The following is a 19,901-nucleotide window of genomic DNA, read 5'->3' on the forward strand; positions in this document are numbered from 1 at the left end:
TTTGCATCCATCACTTGGGGTTTAAGTTCTACTGGTTTGCATTATCCATGGCAGAGCTTCTTAGGAACTGCTATAATGCATGTCACCTATACACGTGCTCACAGAGCCTTTGTTTCTCTAAAAATTATTGACTATACACTAGAATTTTCAGAGGAAATGGTGATTACTTGAAAACTATGACTTAACAAGAATATCTTCAAACAACACTTGACCTCCATAATAATAAATGCAAGCAGTCATATCTGTCAAATATAACAAGGATAGGCTCATTCTAAACAGGCTCACAAGATCAGGCAAACTGACTGCCACACGTCACGTACGTGGAAGTCATTATAAAAAGCCACAACGAATCCACTGTGACATGACAACACACTAATTGAGGCTACATAATCTGGGGTAAAACAGACCAGATCAAAAGAGGGCACTCCGCTTCACTGTGCCTAGTCTATAAGGAACTGCTATAGAGCAGTGACACCCCCAAACAGCCATTTCACTGCACAGGTAGTAGGCCAAGTAAATGCTACAGGCTTCAAGAGAGTTACTTGTTCCAAAAGCATCAATAACACAGATAAGCCCAAAATTGTTTTCAATTTGACTCCTGTGGCATTAGTTCATCATGTTTACCTCCAGTTGACAAAAACATGTGAAAATGCACAATTATACAGTTAATTTAACAAATTTCAAAAGCCAAATCTGACAAAAGTGCCCCCCAGACTATCTGGCTGAGGGTTGATTTTTCCAGTTAGGCTTTCTGTATTCGTACATTAACTGAAATATTGCCAAAACTTTCCTTAATTTGGTCCTAGACCTACACTGATTGACCATCCTACTGAACTAGGTGCTTGTTTGCTGAGTTACTTTCTCTGTAACTGGTGACTCAGAAATAGCAGCAAACTTTAAGGAATTTTTAATGGAGCTGAGCTCCCAAACATGCAAGCTGATGACATGTACTCCACAGCAGCGTCTGGTAAATGTGTAGAGACTCTTAAGGACAGCCTTCCGTAGAAGAATATACACCCAGGGGTCTAAGATTTGATTCCATGTTGCCATTCGAAGAGTAAAAAGGGTTCTTTCACAGGCACCCATAAAATCTTGCCTATTCATTCCAATGCTGGCCATTGTCACCTGCAAAACAAAATACGGAAATCAGCTGAGAGATATTTTCTCAGTCCTATAGTTCTGTTTTGTTTCTTAACATCTTTATTGGAGTATAATTTCTTTACATTGTTGTTTTAGTTGCTGCTGTATACAGTGAATCAGCTCTGCGTATACGTATATTCCCATATCCCCTCCCTCTTGCGTCTCCCTCCCACCCTCCCTATCCCACCCCTCTAGGTGGTCACAAAGCTCAGTCCTATAGTTTTTTAACGGAACAAACTGCTTTATGCTATTCATTTCACTTTCCACAAAGTGATGTTATTTTGCAAAATACTGAGAAAAAGAAATGAACAGTCACAGAAACATTGATGTAGACATCTGAATCCTTTGAATTCAAACTGACATCAGAACTACAAAAATGATAACTTATCTGGCAAGTCAAATGTGCACAAATAGAATGACCCAAGAGAGGACAAACACTGATCCTAGCAACAGACCTTCTCTTACTTCTGGGAAGAGAAAATTCAAAGCCAACACATATTTGTAAATTTCAATGAAAAAACTAAAGTTTATTTATGCAAATAAAGTATAGATAAGCTAAAGTTTGGATAAACTATAGAGTTTTAAAAAAAATTATTTAGCGCATCTGATACTAATTTGCACATGGTATGTTATATTGTTCTGGAATGTTACTTTTAAAATTTTCTGCTTGGTGACTACAATGATACTAATGTCTTCTCTTTCATATTCCCTTTCCTTCATCTCTTACCCTAGCCTTAACTTGGCTAAAATATTCCAAAATGCAATGGGATTTCCTAAGGGCTTTGAGGAAGTGGGTTCCCCTCTTCATTACCATTGAGACTTAACGATAACAATGTAGATTTTGGTCTCATGTGTCCATTTCCTGACCACTCATAATGTTAAAGAGATCATTTTGTAGAATAAGTTCCATAAATGATCCCAGCTATAGGTTAGAATTGGTCTAATCACTGAGCCCAGCTTTAACTTCTAAATGAACAACTGCAGAGCAAACAAGATATCTTTGAAAACACCTAGGATATAAAAACAAATAACAAATAAATGAACAAAAGGTAAAACTGAAAACTTAAGGGAGACTTAGATTATTATGCCACCAGGATTAAGAGAAGATGTAAAAGCCTAAAACCCAAATGAAAAGAAAATCAAGTCTTCTTGGTCTTCCTGATGGGTCATTATCAAGAAGAAATATCTTAATTTGGCCTGGTGATACTGATGGTTGAAGGAAAAATGTCCCTTACCAAAACCTTCATTATCTACACAACAAAGTAGAAACTCCTTAATTGCCTTCTTGATGATGCATCTGAAATCCTCCTCTAAACCTCATCTCTCCTGCCAACACCCCCTGCTCCAACTGCTGTAAAGGCCTCATCTGTCCCAAATGCACCATTCCCTTCTGAACTTTGGCTTGTGTAAGTCTCTTCATTTTGAACTTCTACTCCGCCTTTCTCTGCCTGACAAACTCCTACCCATCCTTCAAACCCCATGTCAAAATGGGCTCACCTCCATGAAACTTTCCCCAACTTCACCGAGATGAATTAGCAAGTTGTGCTGCCCCAGCACCCTGTCTATACCCAGTTGTATCACTTGCCACACTGCCTGATAATTATGTATTATCCTGTATATCTATGATCATCTCTTCTTTTTATTTTTATTTCTAATATCTGGTACAAAGCTGATACCTAAGATGTTCTTAGTAAGTGCTGAAATGAATAAAATTGTATTATTTTTTATTTATTGAGGCTGTTTCTAGAAGCACAGCAGCTAGTCATCAGAAAAACATCTGCTCGTCCATCACAGAGGTCTAATATTGTGAGGCTTAGAATACTTCTAAAAGTTTTAACACAACACCATCCACTAGTAAAGGATTCCAAGGTGGTTTGTTGCCACTAAAAGGAACAAGATCTTGCAGTCCACACAGATTCTTTGGGAAATGGTTCTTTCCTTTATGGGTCCTTTTGTAGGGGAAAAATGTATCAAAGTATCAAAAATGTATCAAACACAGAGAAAATTAGTCCCCATACAATAGTACCTGGGTCAGGTCCAGAGTCCTATATCCCTGCTCCCCAAGTTAGCCAGCGGGATTGAAGAAGTAAGCCTATATGAGCCCTGTTTGTCTCAGAAGAAAGCAGAGCGAAGCCCCAATTGGCTATCGGATTGAGATATTGGGTTGGCCAAAAGTTCGTTCAGGTTCTCCATAACATCTTACAAGAAAACCTGAACAAACTTTTTGGCCAACCCAATATTTTCACTTCATGTTTTTTCTTTACCCATCAAATATGTGTTGATTATCTGCTATGTGTCAGGAAATGTGCTAGGCACTGAGGACACAGTGGCAAACAAAGCAGACATTTCCTGCCCTTATGGAACTTAAAATCTATTTGCTGAGTTTTGGGAGGGTTTTTTTTGGTTCAAGAATGAAGGAATCAATCTTCCTCTTGCCTCATGAATATTAAGTGAATGCATTTCCTATTTATGACTAGGTGTGTTCCTGGAGATTTCAGAGCCCAGCCAAGACATGGCTCTGTGTAGTCGGGAACAAAGATGCTTGGTGCAATTGCATGGAACATCTGGGCCTAGTTTAGAAACAACCTGAAACTAACACAACATTGTTAATCAACTATACTCCAATATAAAATAAAAATTAAAAAAAAACCCACCTGAATTACATGACACACACTTCTCTGACTTGACTCTCCTCCCTCCCTGCAAGCAGCAGTGTGGTCACCAGCCGTGAAAAGCCATTGAGTCCTCTGCTGAGGGCAGCCAGTACCCAGGCTTCTCTCCAGAACACCAGGGCAGTGGCCAGGCACTCCCTCTCTCTCCCTCCCTTGACCCCCAGCCCCAACCTGGAAGAGAGGTTGCTTTAGGGCCTAGCTTGGGAGAAGCACCAACCACTTACCCACCAGTAAAGATGTGGGTGGAGTATTCATGTAAAAGAAAGATCATAGTATATTGTTGACAATAGTATATTATTGAAAATTCAGGACAACCAAGGATGCAACAAAGGATAAATTATGGTAATTTCATGTAATGGGAAAAAATGAAAGCATTGATGTTTGTGATTCAGTCTTAATTTTTTTTAAAGCAAGTTACCAAACTTCACCCTATGGCATGTGCGGCATCTTAGTTCCCCAGCCAGAGATCGAACCCATGCCCCCTGCAGTGGAAGCAGAGTCTTAACCACTGGACTGCCAGGGAAGTCCCGCAAGTTACCAAACTGTATTCACTGTATGATCCCAATTTAAAAAAAAATAATAATTTTGTGCACGCATAGAAAAAAAAACCTGGAGTGTACTTCAATATTTTCCTTTGTTAACTCCAGATAGTAGAACTACAGAGGATTTTGATTTTTGTTAGACATAATGCTATTGCACAGTTAATAGCCTACCGTATAGTGTAAATATAATTTTGTATGCCTTGGGAAACCATAATTTCATGACTCGTTTTATTGCGATATTCAGCTTATTGCAGTGGTCTGGAACCGAACTCACAATATCTCCAAGGTAAGCCTGTACTATGGTACTAAAGAATCAGAGCTATTGTTAATCATTTATGAATGTCTATGTGTATGTGAGAGAGGTGCTGCAGAATTGCTGGGGAATTTCAGCCCTGATAAGCCTGGTAGAAGGTTGGGAGTTGGGGTAAGAACAGGAATGTCTACCATTTTCCCTAGGCTCCATCAACAGTCACCTCACAAGCCCTGAAAGCATTCTTCTCCAGCCAGCCCACCGGAACTTGGATTTCAGAGAGCCATGCACAGATTCTCATCACACACGCAGCCTTTCATCTAGTTTCCAAGAGCTACCTGACATGTAACTATTATGTGTTATTTTCTAAAATATCTTCCATTGGACCTTGGCAGGTTACAGTTGGTCATCTTTGTTTATGATTAGAATTCTAACTGAGAAGTGGAAAGGCCAAATATTTGGATACTCTATGAAAAAATAAATGAATTAACCTGATACTTCTCAAGACAATAGAGAAATAATGAAATCAAAGACGTGTATGGGCCAGAGTGTTTATGTTCATTGCTAGCTGCAAAGAGCAAAACAGGTGTTAAAATAAAATCTCCATTTATTTGGGCCCCATAGTACAAATATCAACTGTTAAGGTCACCAAATTAATGAATCTACCAGGCTACTTTACTCACAGATAATACAGCTCATGGTCACTAAAGTTTTACTCTGGAAGTTACTCCATCATCCCCTACCCTAAGTCTGTGTATTTGTTGACTGGTATCAGCACTCCAGTGGCTGCTCACAATTAAAAGCAATGGTAAATTCAAGAATTATACTTCTGTTCCTTTGAGTAATCACGAAAGTAAATCAAGCCAGCAGTGAGTAGTCTGAGTGTCTACTATGTCCAGGCCTTGTGGTAGATGCTAGTGATGCAAAGAACAATAATTAGAGAAATCCCAACATATGATATATTTTGCTTCTTTATCTAGTTTTTACTTCTGTCTCTGCCACTAAAGTATCATCTTTTAGGCATGTATTTTTATCTGGTTCTCTGCTGTATCCCCAGCACCTGGCATAGAGTAGGGCAGGTCAGTATTTTTTGAATGAATTAAATGAATGAAGTCCCTATGATGAGAGACTGACAAGAAAGCAAACAGTTATCATTTGTAAGTAATATAATAAAGACATATAAAGGGTACCGTAGGCAGAGCTATTTGCTGGTACATGATCACAGATGCAGTAATTAAAATAATGAGTTTTGCAATTTTTCTAGTACATCAAAACTTCATTTACTCAGACTTCACTAATTTTGAATTTTGTTTCTGCTAGAGTTTGTATTTCTCCTTGGCACCATTTTTAAAGGAAATTTAAATGAATACATAATCAAAAAACCATTTCTGGTAGAATGTCCAACTTCTTTAGATACAAAGCCATTTTCTAGCATTTTATTAACATCTATTTTCATATGAACAATGTCTATGACAACTATACATGGTTCTCATCTAGTCACTAAAGCAGGTATTTTCACACATAGCTTTCATTTTTTTTTTTTTTTTTTTTTTGCTGTACGCAGGCCTCTCACTGTTGTGGCCTCTCCCATTACGGAGCACAGGCTCCGGACGCACAGGCTCAGCAGCCATGGCTCATGGGCCCAGCCGCTCTGCAGCATGTGGGATCTTCCCAGACCAGGGCATGAACCCGCTTCCCCTGCATCGGCAGGTGGACTCTCAACCACTGCGCCACCAGGGAAGCCCCTCACACATAGCTTTCTTATTCCAAGAAGCAGACCATTCCTTTCCTCCTTTCTGTCATCATAAAAGACTTAGTTCAGGGACACTTTCTTTGGGGACTGAAAGCATACACAGAAGTACAGTTCACTGATTAGCAAGTTATTGTCCCTTATAGCATGGTCATCCAGAGACTGATCTATAGGGTTGGCACTTGAATAACCACAGAGATGGGGGCTAATTGTGATTATGCGATTACAATCCAGTCTTACCAGATGATGACAATGGTCTATCTGGAAGCTTTACCAAGGAACCATTTCATTACACCTCCAAGTTTGAGAAGTTCAATCTATGTGTTAATTTGGATAACTAGTGAGTAAAGAACCAAGTATAGATGAATGATTTTTAAATGTCACAGCACCTATGAGTATTGCAAATTAGAAATTTCATTTCATGTTCATTTAAATTGCCTTAATGGCAATTTTGGAAAAGGTACATTATATAAATCACTGAATCCATCTCAATACAACAGGTAACTTTTAGAGTTGAATATATTTGTGGTGATTTAACTCTAGCATTTATTCTTAAAATAGAATATTTTATCTCTGCATCAGTGACTACAAGAACCTTGAGAAAAAAACTTACTCTAGTGTAACGCCCAAATAATAGATTTTTTTTAAGTAACAAATTGAAATATAGAGGCTCTAACAGGATATATCTTTCAACTATGAACTTTTCCCATACATGAATTTTATAAATTTCTACATTGTTGAATATAGAAGGTAATATTTCACTCATTTCCTATTTATTGAATACTCATTAAAATTAAGACAGTATTTGCACATGGTGAATGATTCAGAGATAAGTAAGACAGAAATATTATAGTGCAGGGAGAAACGGACAAAAACACGTGGTATTTCTTACACCACAACTCTAGAAGAGCTGTGAAATGTTGTCTATCCCTAAAGTATACATCAGTGCTGCAAAATACAAACACTTGTACAATAAATTTTTTTTTCTGTTTTATTTGTTGATAGAGGATTAACCAATGGTCCGATTGACAGCACATTTTTGTCTCTGCCTAAAGACATGGACAGTTACAAAGAAGTGAGAAAACAGGGCATGCTATATGAAGATAGCTCCCCCTAGAATGGGACTGTCCTAAACCATAATATTCTGTATGCATCTTTGCTGCTTCGTGCCGGCTGAGGAAATCAGGTGCAAAATGAAGAGAGGGAAAAATTTTCAACTGAACAGTGCATAGAGAAGAAAAAACATATAATACTTGAAAGAACAAAATATTAATCTTTCTAGAGAAGGTTCATTTGTAGAATCTGTGTATTTTCATTTTCTATTCCGGTATCTTCTCCGAGGCCTGCACTTTTTTTGAGTCTGTTTAGAGGGAAAATTTATGCCAGAACTCCTAGGAATAATCGTCCACATGGTCCCCTGCTGCTAGGCCTTACCAAAAAAAAAAACAACTTTTATATTTTTTTTCTGACACTTTTCAAAGGAATAAAATACATTTATCCCAGAATACAAAATATAACAAAAATTTTAAATAAATAAAATGTTATATATATATATATATATATATATATATATATATATATACACACACACACATATACATATATATCACATGTGATTTCTTTAAGGAAAAAAATATAGGAAATGTGAAATGAATACAATCAAAAGATATGTTCTACAAACGAAATAGAGATTGTATTGAGCTACAATGAGAGAAACTTACTCATAAATGAATGAGAACAAACTATACAGTTAAGAGAACATCTTTACTACAACTGCAGACTCTATCATAGAACTGGACCACCATCAAAACACAGGCCAGGGCTTCCCTGGTGGCGCAGTGGTTGAGAGTCCGCCTGCCGATGCAGGGGACGCGGGTTCGTGCCCCGGTCTGGGAAGATCCCACAAGCCGCGGAGCAGCTGGGCCCATGAGCCATGGCCGCTGAGCCTGCGTGTCCGGAGACTGTGCTCCGCAACAGGAGAGGCCACAGCAGTGAGAGGCCCGCGTACCGTAAAAAAAAAAAAAAAAAAACACAGGCCAGCATCAGACCATAAGAACTGGTCATCCTGGCAGTTATGGGATCCTAAATCATGGGAAAGGCAGAAAGTCTCCTGTAAACAAGAGCAACATGCTATGCCACCTATGAGTAAGAGATACAGCCACAAATAATAACAACTAAAATTAGAACTGAGTACTGCCCTGTGCTAGGAAAGCTCTTTTTATGTATTAGGTCAAATAAACCTCACAATGACCTTATGACATATGTACTATTGTTATCTACACTTTACAGATAAGGGAACTATGGTTCAATAAGATAAAGGACCAGTCCATGTTAATGTCAGGGCCTGAATGAAAGCATGTCCAGGGCTTGTCCTTCTAATTACTACACCAAACTGCCTAAGGGTCCTGCAATTTACTTGCTCAATATTCTTACCAAACTTCACTCAGGAGAGTAAACAAAGCTTCCTAGGGAGTGGGAGACACTGAGAGAGACACTTGCCTGAGGGAACAGAGCTCTCACCGCAACCAGGCCTAGAGAAGGCGGTCCGGGAATCTTCTGCTCCAGCCGACCTCTCCGTCCACCCTGAGGCAGTGATGGGGATGGAAGAAGAAAGCGGGGCAGGATTGAAGCCCTGCTCCAGTTGTAAAAATGCCTGAAGGAGCCCTTCTCTTTTTCCCTTCAGATTAACACAGATATATCCAACTTGCCCCTATGAGAGGCCAAGAATAAGGCAGAGGCCATAAAACAAGGTTTAGGATTGATGTCTCTGAGTCAGAGGGGTCCGAGGAACTATGCTAAAGTTTCTTGGCCCAAATCTAGTCATGAGCTACAGTAAATGATTATGTGATTTTGTGATCACCACCACTAAGACCTACGTTCATGTTTCAAAGAAAGCAAAAATATAATTTAATCCTGAGAGAAGGGAAAACAAAATGTGCTTCATTTATTATGTACACATGTACCTGTCTACATCACTTCACCTGAGAAGACAGAATCACAAAATCTTAGTGAACACAGGAAAGTTTCCTTTATCTAGTCCAGTCTTCTCCACAAAGCACAAATCCCTTGCAGGTGTCCTTAAGTAACTAGTGGGAAAGACTCAGCACTACTCATGAAAGAATCTCTGCCATTTTAACTGTGTGAGTTGTTGAACATTCTCTATTTTCACAAGCTAAAATTTATTCTATGTATCTTAATTTTTCCTCTCCGGAGCATCATGGAATAAGTGCACATGTTTAATGTCAGCCTTTCACATACTTTAAAGATAACGCTGGTCTTATATTTTCTTCATTTCTTCAACTGCTTCCCATACAACACAGTTTGCAAACTCCTGCTGTCTACCTCTTATACCCTAGTTTCATTCTTCCTTTTAAAAATTGCACTGGTCAGAAATAAAATTAACATTCTATAAATGGTCCAGTAAGTACAAAGCTCAACGGAACAGTCATTTCCTGTGATCTGGACAAACTACCTACCTGTGCTTCCAGGAGTATGTCAGCTAGTTTTTCCTTGGCATGCAGCCTATGAATGGATCCTAACTCCTAGCACATTATAGGAAATAAGCTTCTTAATAATTGTACTCTTAGTGAATATGTAGAGTAAGATAACCTTCACTTTTCCCTGCTTGTTTCCAAATTATTCACACTTAGATATATGAATGTATAAATATACATCAATATATTCATACATCTAAATATATACAGAGTTAGAGTCACAGATTTATGACTCTGTCAGTGGATTTACTTCATGGTATAAACATCCAGTTCCAGAGCCTCATATGTCAAACCTGAGGCAGCACCAATGCATACGCTCTTTGATCCACTTTGATGATGTCCCTCAAACCCACATCCTGTTCCCTCTTCAGTGTCTTATCACTTAAAAAACAGAACATTATATTACAGGCTCCTAACTGGTCTTCCAGACTCAACTTTTTTACTTATTTATTTATCTTATTTCAACTTCTTTATTCTTTTATCAAATATTTCATAAATGCCAAAAACATGTCATTTTCCTGTCCTTCCCTCACTGGGAATGACGTATCCTTCTATCCTTCCTACCCCATCTTCTCCAGGAAGCCTTCCCTAAGCTCTCTGTAGCTTGGTAATCTCTCATTCTAAATACGTTCCCATCATGTTTGGCACCACTTCACGAGCATTGACAGACATAGTATCAGCGTAATACGAAAAATATAATGAGATAATGTCAGTATATGTATAGTAGTCCTTCAATTATATTGTAAGTGTCTTGAGGATAGGAATTATGTCTTTCACTTTCTCAAATCCTTCTCCTCTACCTTACGCAGGACAATAGGGAAAAGACTCCCACAGCTTAGGTGAGAAAGACAAGAAGAAACAGGCAATTTCAAGAACAGAAGTTCAGAGATTTAAGCAGAAAGCAGGCCTGACAACCCCAGATCCAAGTCAAGGATTCAAAGTGAAAAACAACAGACATAAAAGAAAGCTTATGTGGACATGTGTTTCAACGAATGCCTCAGATATTTCAGACCATTAAGTTTTAGTCTGCCCAAAAGTGCTTATTTACTTAAAGAGACATGGTTAATTACACTGAGTTTTAAATATTTAACTTTTTTAAGGTTAGAAATCAAACATCTCCCCAGAAATCTTTCCTGTCCTTAGGGAAGGGTCATAGTCTCTGGTCAAAACTGAGAATGATATGGGAGGGTGAAGAGGACAGATGCAGATGCAGAGATTTCCACTGGCTAGATCCCAGAAGGATTTGGGAGCTTGGAAATGGGAGGCAGGGGGAATGGGTGCATTCAAGGTGCTACAACAGAGACTTCTCTGTCTTAGAGGTTAAAAAGCTTGTACTGATTATCATACTAAGTGAAGTAAGTCAGACAGAGAAAGACAAATATCATATGATAGCACTTATATGTATGTAAAAGATGATACAAAAGAACTTATTTACCAAACAGAAATAGAATCACAGACATAGAAAACAAACTTATAGTTATTAAAGGGGAAAAGGGGAGAGGGATAAATAGGGAATTTAGGATTAACAGATACACACTATACATAAAATAGATAAACAGCAAGGACCTACTGTATAGCACAAGGAGCTATATTCAATATCTCGTAATAACCTATAATAGAGAAGAATCTGAAAAAAGAATATATATAAGAGTATATAACTGAATCACTTTGCTGTACACCTGAAATATTATAGATCGACTATACTTCAATTTAAATCAATAAATAAACGCCAAAAATACAAACAAACAAAAAAACATTGTATATCTATACAAGAAAGTACTGTAAGAAAAAAAAAAGATGTGAGACACTCTTGATATATTCTAATAGGGCTGTCTCTGTGGCACATTGTTAAGGGTGAAAAAGCAAGGTGCAGGAAAGCATATATTACATTTTGTATGAAGGGGAAAATAATTTATACATATATTTATGTTTACCTGCATATTCATAAAATGTCTTTGGAAGAATAAATAAGAAACTAATATCAGTGGTTGCCTGTCAGGGATGGGACAAGAGTGAGAGAGACTTACCTTTTTAAAGTTTTTGAATTTGAACCAAATCAAAACATAATGCAAACAGTAATTCCAAAGGAGACAAAACAAAACTGAAAAAGTCAAAATGAAAAACTTTTTGAAACACTGATAAAATAATTTTTACCTTCATTCAGATAAATTGTATAATCTTTAAAAATTGTGAATCACTGTATTGTACACCTGTAACTTACATAATATTGTACATCAAGTATAACTCAAAGAAAAGATTTCAAAAATTGTCTAAAAATTTATCTCATTCTTTGAACAAGAATGTAATGCTTACCACCATTTAAAAAAAAAAGAGCGAGCTTGTGCCATTCTCGCACTTCCTACATAATAAGTTGTTAGATTCAACCACTGTTAAATCAAACTCACTGGTAATCAGTTTGATTTAATTTTAGAGAAGCCACCTACTGCTGGCCATTGGATAGTCCTTTCAGTGTCTGACACCTCCAGTCACAAGAGTGGTACAGGAAGACTAGGCCCACCTAAGGTGGCTTGGGCATAGTAGGAATAATGGAATCCCAATCTGTCTTCAGTGGAGGGTAGAAAGGGAAAGGAAAAGTCATGTTGGCACTAGATATATATTAACAAAACTCCCAACGGTAGTTACTATTTTTCTGATACTGCAGATAAGAAAACTAAATCACAAAGACATTAACTTGCCCAAGTTTGCACTGCTGGTAAATGGCAGAGGCAGGATTTAAATCCAAATCTATCTGGCTTCAAAGCCTGTGATCTTTACCATTCCCAGTAGTGAGACCAGTAGTGCTATGTTACGTTCATGAACAAGAAAATAAAAAGAAAATAACAATTAACATTTAGTGAGTAGTCACTATGTCCCAAGCACTGTTTTAACACTTTATACCTAATATCATTTTTAAACCTGTTAACTCTTTGAGGAAAGCAGTATTATCGCTATATTAAGATGAAGGAACTGAAGCACTGAGAAGTTAGGCAGTTTGCCCCAGGTCATCCAACTAAAATGTGGTGGAGTCAGGATTTGAGGAGTGGGAGATGGTGAATAAGGATTCATGTACTGGTCTCCCTGGCATTGGTAGGTCTCATTTTTAAATCTCTAGGTTTCTATTTCTGTCTGCCTATGTCTAGTTGTCTTTCTATCTGATTCTAGCACTCCCTCACCCGGTATTTCTATTAATGTACTTTCACTAGTAACTTTTATTTAAGTCGGGAACATATGCTTATAAATGTATTGCTCCACATCTCTTGTGCCATAAAAACAGATGCAACTGACAGGTAAGTCATATGAGTTGGGTACCAACTTAGGCTCAGAAGGACGGTTGTCAAAAAGCTGCAAGGGCAGAGGAGAGCTATTTATCCAGAAGGGAAAGGTATTTTTTTTTTAATATTAACTAATAGATGTAAAGTGATAGAATAGACAAAGCTCAGCATCGTGTGTTTTTTTTTCTTCTTCTTATCTACCCCATGATAAATGGCATGATTATCATTTTATTAGTCTCTTTCCTCTCATCCTTTTGACTGGTCTTCAAATACCCTTTTGAATCTTTTTTTAATCCACACTTCTAATTGTTATCCTTAGTCGATCATTTCTGTTCTTAGGCAACATTGAAAATAAAAAATGGGTAGGAAAAAATTTTAAGTCTTAGAAAAAGAAAACGTGTATGAAAATATGTATGTTTCTTTATATGTCCTACCTTGTTATAAAAATGATTTGAGGCATTTTACTTTGAATTATGCTTTTAGCAGTATTGTAAACTCTGGTTTTTTCTAGCTATGAGTATCTACCTTAAACCCATAGTTAGGCTAAAGAAATATTGGTTATGCTCTAAACATTAGCAACAAGAGATGCATAAGATATTCTCACCCTAATCAAGAAATGTTTATCTAAAATGTCATGACTAAGATAATTATTAACAACTCACCTATGATTTAAAGAGAGAACAACTGGTTGGAAATCAATTGTAGTATTGGAGGTGCACTATTTGGGGAATAAAAGACTACTTTGACTGCTGGCAACACTGTTGTTCTTTTTTAACATCTTTATTGGGGTATAATTGCTTCACAATGGTGTGTTAGTTTCTGCTTTATAACAAAGTGAATTAGCTATACATATACATACATCCCCATATCTTCTCCCTCTTGCGTCTCCCTCCCTCCCACCCTCCCTATCCCACCCTTCTAGGTGGTCACAAAGCACCGATCTCCCTGTGCTATGTGGCTGCTTCCCACTAGCTGTCTATTTTACATTTGGTAGTGTATATATATCCATGCCACTCTCTCACTTTGTCCCAGCTTACCCTTCCCACTCCCTGTGTCCTCAAATCCATTCTGTACGTCTGTGTCTTTATTCCTGTCCTGCCCCTAAGTTCTTCAGAACTTTTTTTTTTTTTAGATTCCGTATATATGGAATATATATATGGAATATATTAGCATATGGTATTTGTTTTTTTAGATTCCATATATATGGAATATATTAGCATACAGTATTTGTTTTTCTCTTTCTGACTTGCTCTGTTTGACAGACTCTAGGTCCATCCACTTCACTACAAATAACTCAATTTTGTTTCTTTTTATGGCTGAGTAATATTCCATTGTATATATGTGCCACATCTTCTTTATCCATTCATCTGTCAATGGACACTTAGTGGCAACACTGTTTTAATAGCAAAAGCAGACTGTAGCAGTAAGGTGTTTCAGGACAGATGTTAAGGTGTTTCAGTAAAACATCTGCCCTGAAACACATTATGTTTTTCCAAAGAGAAATTTCCTACAGGCAAAGTCGGTTTATTACTACAGAAGTTTGGAAGGATTTTCTAAAGCCTTCTCTAGGCTCTAGCACAATAATTTATTATGTAATGGGAATTTTTAATGAAATGAGTGTCCCTTTAAAGAGAAAAAACATCCACCATTTTTAAGAGAAAATCAGTCATTGAAAAAGGCAACCTAAGCCCACAAACAAAATGCAAAGGCTCTCAGCAACCTTATGGGTAAGTTTGTTACAGACTCTTTACAAATGAACAAATTGAGACACAGAACACATAACTAGGTAGAGTCTGGCTCAGGATTATAACCAATGTCTATTTAAATCTAAAGCATAATATGAGTATAGTTCAAAATGAAATCAACATATACTTCTGGTCAGGAAAAAAAATCAGGCCTCGCAGATTATCCAGTCAATTTAATTAATAATTCCATTTCATGGCAGCACTTGAGTCAGTCTGGTTGTTTGGTCACCAGGATAAGACAACTTGTTAATCATTGAGATTTCTTTTTTTACTTTCTGAACTTAATTCTCTGGAGAGATGTAGTTACACTTTTAATTTTTCTTTGGGGTATCTAAGTAGCAAACTGAAATTTGTCTTCCTTAGTTGTAAATCAGTGTATACACTAGCATTCTCTAGACAACAGTCTACTGGCCTAAATCCAAACAAATTCACTCCCATGTGAATTTTCAGCCGTTTCAACTGTTTCAGAAGCACATACCATGGCTCCAATAAACAGTAAATTCTATCAAGAAAAAGACTTTGTCTTGTGGACTCCTTTATCCCAAGTGCCTTGTTCAATGTGCAGTATATAACAGGTGCTCAATAAATACCAAATGAAAGAATGAATGAGAAGAAATTTTATGGTCCATGGAGGTCACAAACCATGACTCTTATTTTACCCTGCGCTGGGCACATAGTGAGTGCCTAACTGTGAATTGGTATACAGTCTTCTCAGTAATGCAGAAAACCATCCCAATTTGCTGCAATGGCCACATCATATCATAAATAAATGAATAGCCAACACTCATCAAGTTCATGATACTTCTATGTTCAACATCCAATAGAAGCAGAATTAATGGGTTGTAGGGTTTGGGGAAAGGGGATCTTTTTAAATTTATTATTTTATTTTATTTTAGGTAAGAGACTCAGATATTTGAAGTGGTAAACTTAGACCTTAAAAGTTTGGCATAAGCATGTCATTGATGTGTCTCTTTGAAATGATTTTGGGAATGCAATTAAAATGACATTTTTGCATTCCATTAATCATCACTTCCTTAAGACCTCAGAAAGGCTGTCATTTACTGGTGTATTAGCATCATCGCCATCATCATCAAAAATTACAATAAATTCTTTTGTTAGTTTAAGATACAGTTAAGACTCAGAGGCCAGCAGTCATTGTCTAAAATCTAAAGCATTTTACGACAATATGAAAAATTACTGCATTTATACCATTTAAACCTTTAATCCCATAGCTTTTTTAAAAGTCATAAAAATTCAACTTTTAAATAAAGCCAAAACTCTACAATGCAGTATATAGTTATTAGGTTGAGTTGATGTTCTTTCTGAAATAAAGTACTGTCTTTATTTCAGATGGCAGAGGAGTAAGACGTGGAGATCACCTTCCTCCCCACAAATACATCAGAAATACATCTACATGTGGAACAGCTCCTACAGAACACCTACTGAACGCTGGCAGAAGACCTCAGACCTCCCAAAAGGCAAGAAACTCCCCACGTACATGGGTAGGGCAAAAGAAAAAAGAATAAACAGAGACAAAAGAATAGGGATGGGACCTGCACCAGTGGGAGGGAGCTGTGAAGAATGAAAGGTTTCCACACACTAGAAGCCCTTTCGTGGGCGGACACTGCGGGTGGCGGAGGGGGAAAGCTTCGGAGCCGCAGAGGAGAGCACAGCAACGGGTGCGGACGGCAAAGCGGGGAGATTCCCGCACAGAGGATCGGTGCCGACCGGCACTCACCAGCCCGAGAGGCTTGTCTGCTCACCTGCCGGGGCGGGCGGGGCTGGGAGCTGAGGCTCGGGCTTCGGTCGGAGCGCAGGGAGAGGACTGGGGTTGGCGGCATGAACACAGCCTGCAGGGGGTTAGTGCACCACGGCTAGCCGGGAGGGAGTCCCGGGAAAAGTCTGGACCTGCTGAAGAGGCAAGAGACTTTCTTCTTTGTTTCCTGGTGCGCGAGGAGAGGGGATTAAGAGCGCTGCTTAAGGGAGCTCCAGAGACAGGCGCGAGCCGCAGGTAAAAGCACGGACCCCAGAGACAGGCATAAGATATTAAGGCTGTAGCTGCCGCCACCAAGAAGCCTGTGTGCGAGCACAGGCCACTATCCACACCCCCGTTCCGAGGAGCCTGTGCAGCCCGCGACTGCCAGGGTCCCGCGATCCAGGGACAACTTCCCCGGGAGAACACACGGTGCGCCTCGGGCTTGTGCAACGTCACGCCGGCCTCTGCCGCCGCAGGCTTGCCCCACATCCGCACCCCTCCCTCCCCCGGCCTGAGTGAGCCAGAGCCTCTGAATCAACTACTTTAACCCCGTCTTGTCTGAGCAAAGAACAGGCGCCCTCGGGCAACCTACATGCAGAGGACGGGGCTAATCCAAAGCTGAAGCCGAGGAGCTGTGCCAACAAAGAAGAGAAAGGGAAATTTCTCCCAGCAGCCTCAGGAGCAGCGGATTAAATCTCCACAATCAACTTGATGTACCCTGCATCTCTGGAATACCAGAATAGACAACGAAACATCCCAAAATTGAGACAGTGGACTTTGGGAGCAACGATATATATTTTTCCTTTTTCTTTTTTTGTGAGTGTGTATGTGTATGATTCTTTGTGTGATTTTGTCTGTATAGCTTCACTTTTCCCATTTGTCCTAGGGTTATGTCTGTCCTTTTTTATTTTTATTTTTTTAGTATAGTTTTTAGCGCTTGTTATCATTGCTGGATTTCTTTGCTCTTCTTTCTTTTTCTTATTAATTTTTATTTTTTTTAATTTTTAATAATTATGTTTTATTTTATTTTTTTTTCCTTCCTTCCTTCCTTCCTTTCTTTCTTTCTCCCTTTTTTTCTGAGCCATGTGGCTGACAGGGTCTTGGTGCTGCGACCGGGTGTCAGGCCTGAGCCTCTCAGGTGGGAGAGCCGAGTTCAGGACATTGGACACCAGAGACCTCCCGGCTCCACATAATATCAAAAGGGAAAAGCTCTTCCAGAGATCTCCATCTCAACATTAAGACCCAGCTCCACTCAACGACCAGCAAGCTACAGTGCTGGACACCCTATGCCGAACAACTAGCAAGAGAGGAACACAACTCCACCCATCAGCAGAGAGGTTGCCTAAAATCATAATAAGGTCACAGACACCCCAAAACACACCACCAGACACGATCCTGCCCACCAGAAAGACAAGATCCAGCCTCATCCACCAGAACACAGGAACCAGTCTCTTCCACCAGGAAGCCTACACAACCCACTGAAACAATCTTAGCCACTAGGGCCAGACACAAAAACAACAGGAACTATGAACCTGCAGCCTGCGAAAAGGAGACCCCGAACACAGTAAGTTAAACAAAACGAAAAGACAGAGAGATATGCAGCAGGTGAAGGAGCAAAGTAAAAACCCACCAGACCAAACAAATGAAGAGGAAATAGGCAGTCTACCTGAAAAAAGAATTCAGAGTAATGAGAGTAAAGATGATCCAAAATCATGGAAATAAAATGGAGAAAACACGAGAAATGTTTAACAAGGACACAGAAGTACTAAACAGCAAACAAACAATGATGAACAACACAATAAATGAAATTAAAAATTCTCTAGAAAGAATCAGTAGCACAATAACTGAGGCAGAAAAACGGATAAGAGACCTGGAAGATAAAATAGTGGAAACAACTACTGCAGAGCAGACTAAAGAAAAAAGAATGAAAAGAATTGAGGACAGTCTCAGAGACCTCTGGGGCAACATTAAATGCACCAACATTCGAATTATAGGGGTCCCAGAAGAAGAAGAGAAAAAGAAAGGGACTGAGAAAATATTTGAAGGGATTATAGTTGAAAACTCCCCTAATATGGGAAAGGAAACAGTTAATCAAGTCCAGGAATTACAGAGAGCCCCATACAGGATAAATCCAAAAAGAAACATGCCAAGACACATAATAATTAAATTACCAAAAATTCAATACAAACAAAAGTATTAAAAGCAGCAAGGGAAAAACAACAAAAAACATACAAGGGAATCCCCATAAGGTTAACAGCTGACCTTTCAGCAGAAACTCTGCAAGCCAGAAAGGAGTGGCAGGACATATTTAAACTGATGAAAGGGAAAACCTACAACAAAGATTACTCTACCCAGCAAGGATCTCATTCAGATTCAATGGAGAAATTAAAACCTTTACAGAGAAGCAAAAGCTAAGAGAATTCAGCACCACCAAACCAGCTTTAGAACAAATGCTAAAGGAACTTCTCTAGGCAGGAAACATAAGAGAAGGAAAAGACCTATAATAACAAACCCCAAACAATTAAGAAAATGGTAATAGGAAATACATATCGATAATTACCTTAAATGTAAATGGATTAAATGCCCCAGCCAAAAGACACAGACTGGCTGAATGGATACAAAAACAAGACCCATATTATGCTGTCTACAAGAGACCCACTTGAGACCTAGGGACACATACAGACTGAAAGTGAGGGGATGGAAAAAGATATTCCATGCAAATGGAAATCAAAAGAATGCTGGGGTAGCAATTCTCATATCAGACAAAATAGGCTTTAAAACAATGACTATTACAAGAGACAAAGAAGGACACTATATAATGATCAAGGGATCAATCCAAGAAGAACATATAACAACTGTAAATATTTATGCACCCAACATAGGAGCACCTCAATACATAAGGCAAATGTTAACAGCCATAAAAAGGGAAATCAACAGTAACACAATCATAGTGGGGGAATTTAACACCCCACTTTCACCAATGGAAAGATCATCCAAAATGAAAATAAATAAGGAAAAACAAGCTTTAAATAACACATTAAACAAGATGGACTTAATTGATATTTATAGGACATTCCATCCCAAAACAACAGAATACACTTTATTGTCAAGTGCTCGTAGAACATTCTCCAGGATAGGTCATAGCTTGAGTCACAAATCAAGCACTGGTAAAATTAAGAAAATTGGAATCATATCAAGTATCTTTTCCAACAATGCTCTGAGACTACATATCAATTACAGGAAAAAAAACTGTAAGAAATACAAACAAATGGAGGCTAAA

The 19,901-nt window shown here is 38.5% G+C and overlaps 1 protein-coding gene across 1 annotated transcript in view; it reads right to left on the minus strand.

Annotated features, from left to right (window-relative positions):
* Positions 1-271: 271 nt before the first annotated feature.
* The window catches only part of PTGFR (prostaglandin F receptor), a 62,180-nt gene continuing 42,550 nt past the window's right edge, over positions 272-19,901 (minus strand). The window contains exon 3 of the mRNA XM_082672538.1: positions 272-1,125. Within this exon, the coding sequence (XP_082528664.1) occupies positions 835-1,125 (291 nt within the window). The 3' untranslated portion in view covers positions 272-834. The remainder of the gene's footprint in view (positions 1,126-19,901) is intronic.

Source organism: Grampus griseus, assembly GCF_964374135.1.
Source record: "Grampus griseus genome assembly, chromosome: 1".
Taxonomy (NCBI): domain Eukaryota; kingdom Metazoa; phylum Chordata; class Mammalia; order Artiodactyla; family Delphinidae; genus Grampus; species Grampus griseus.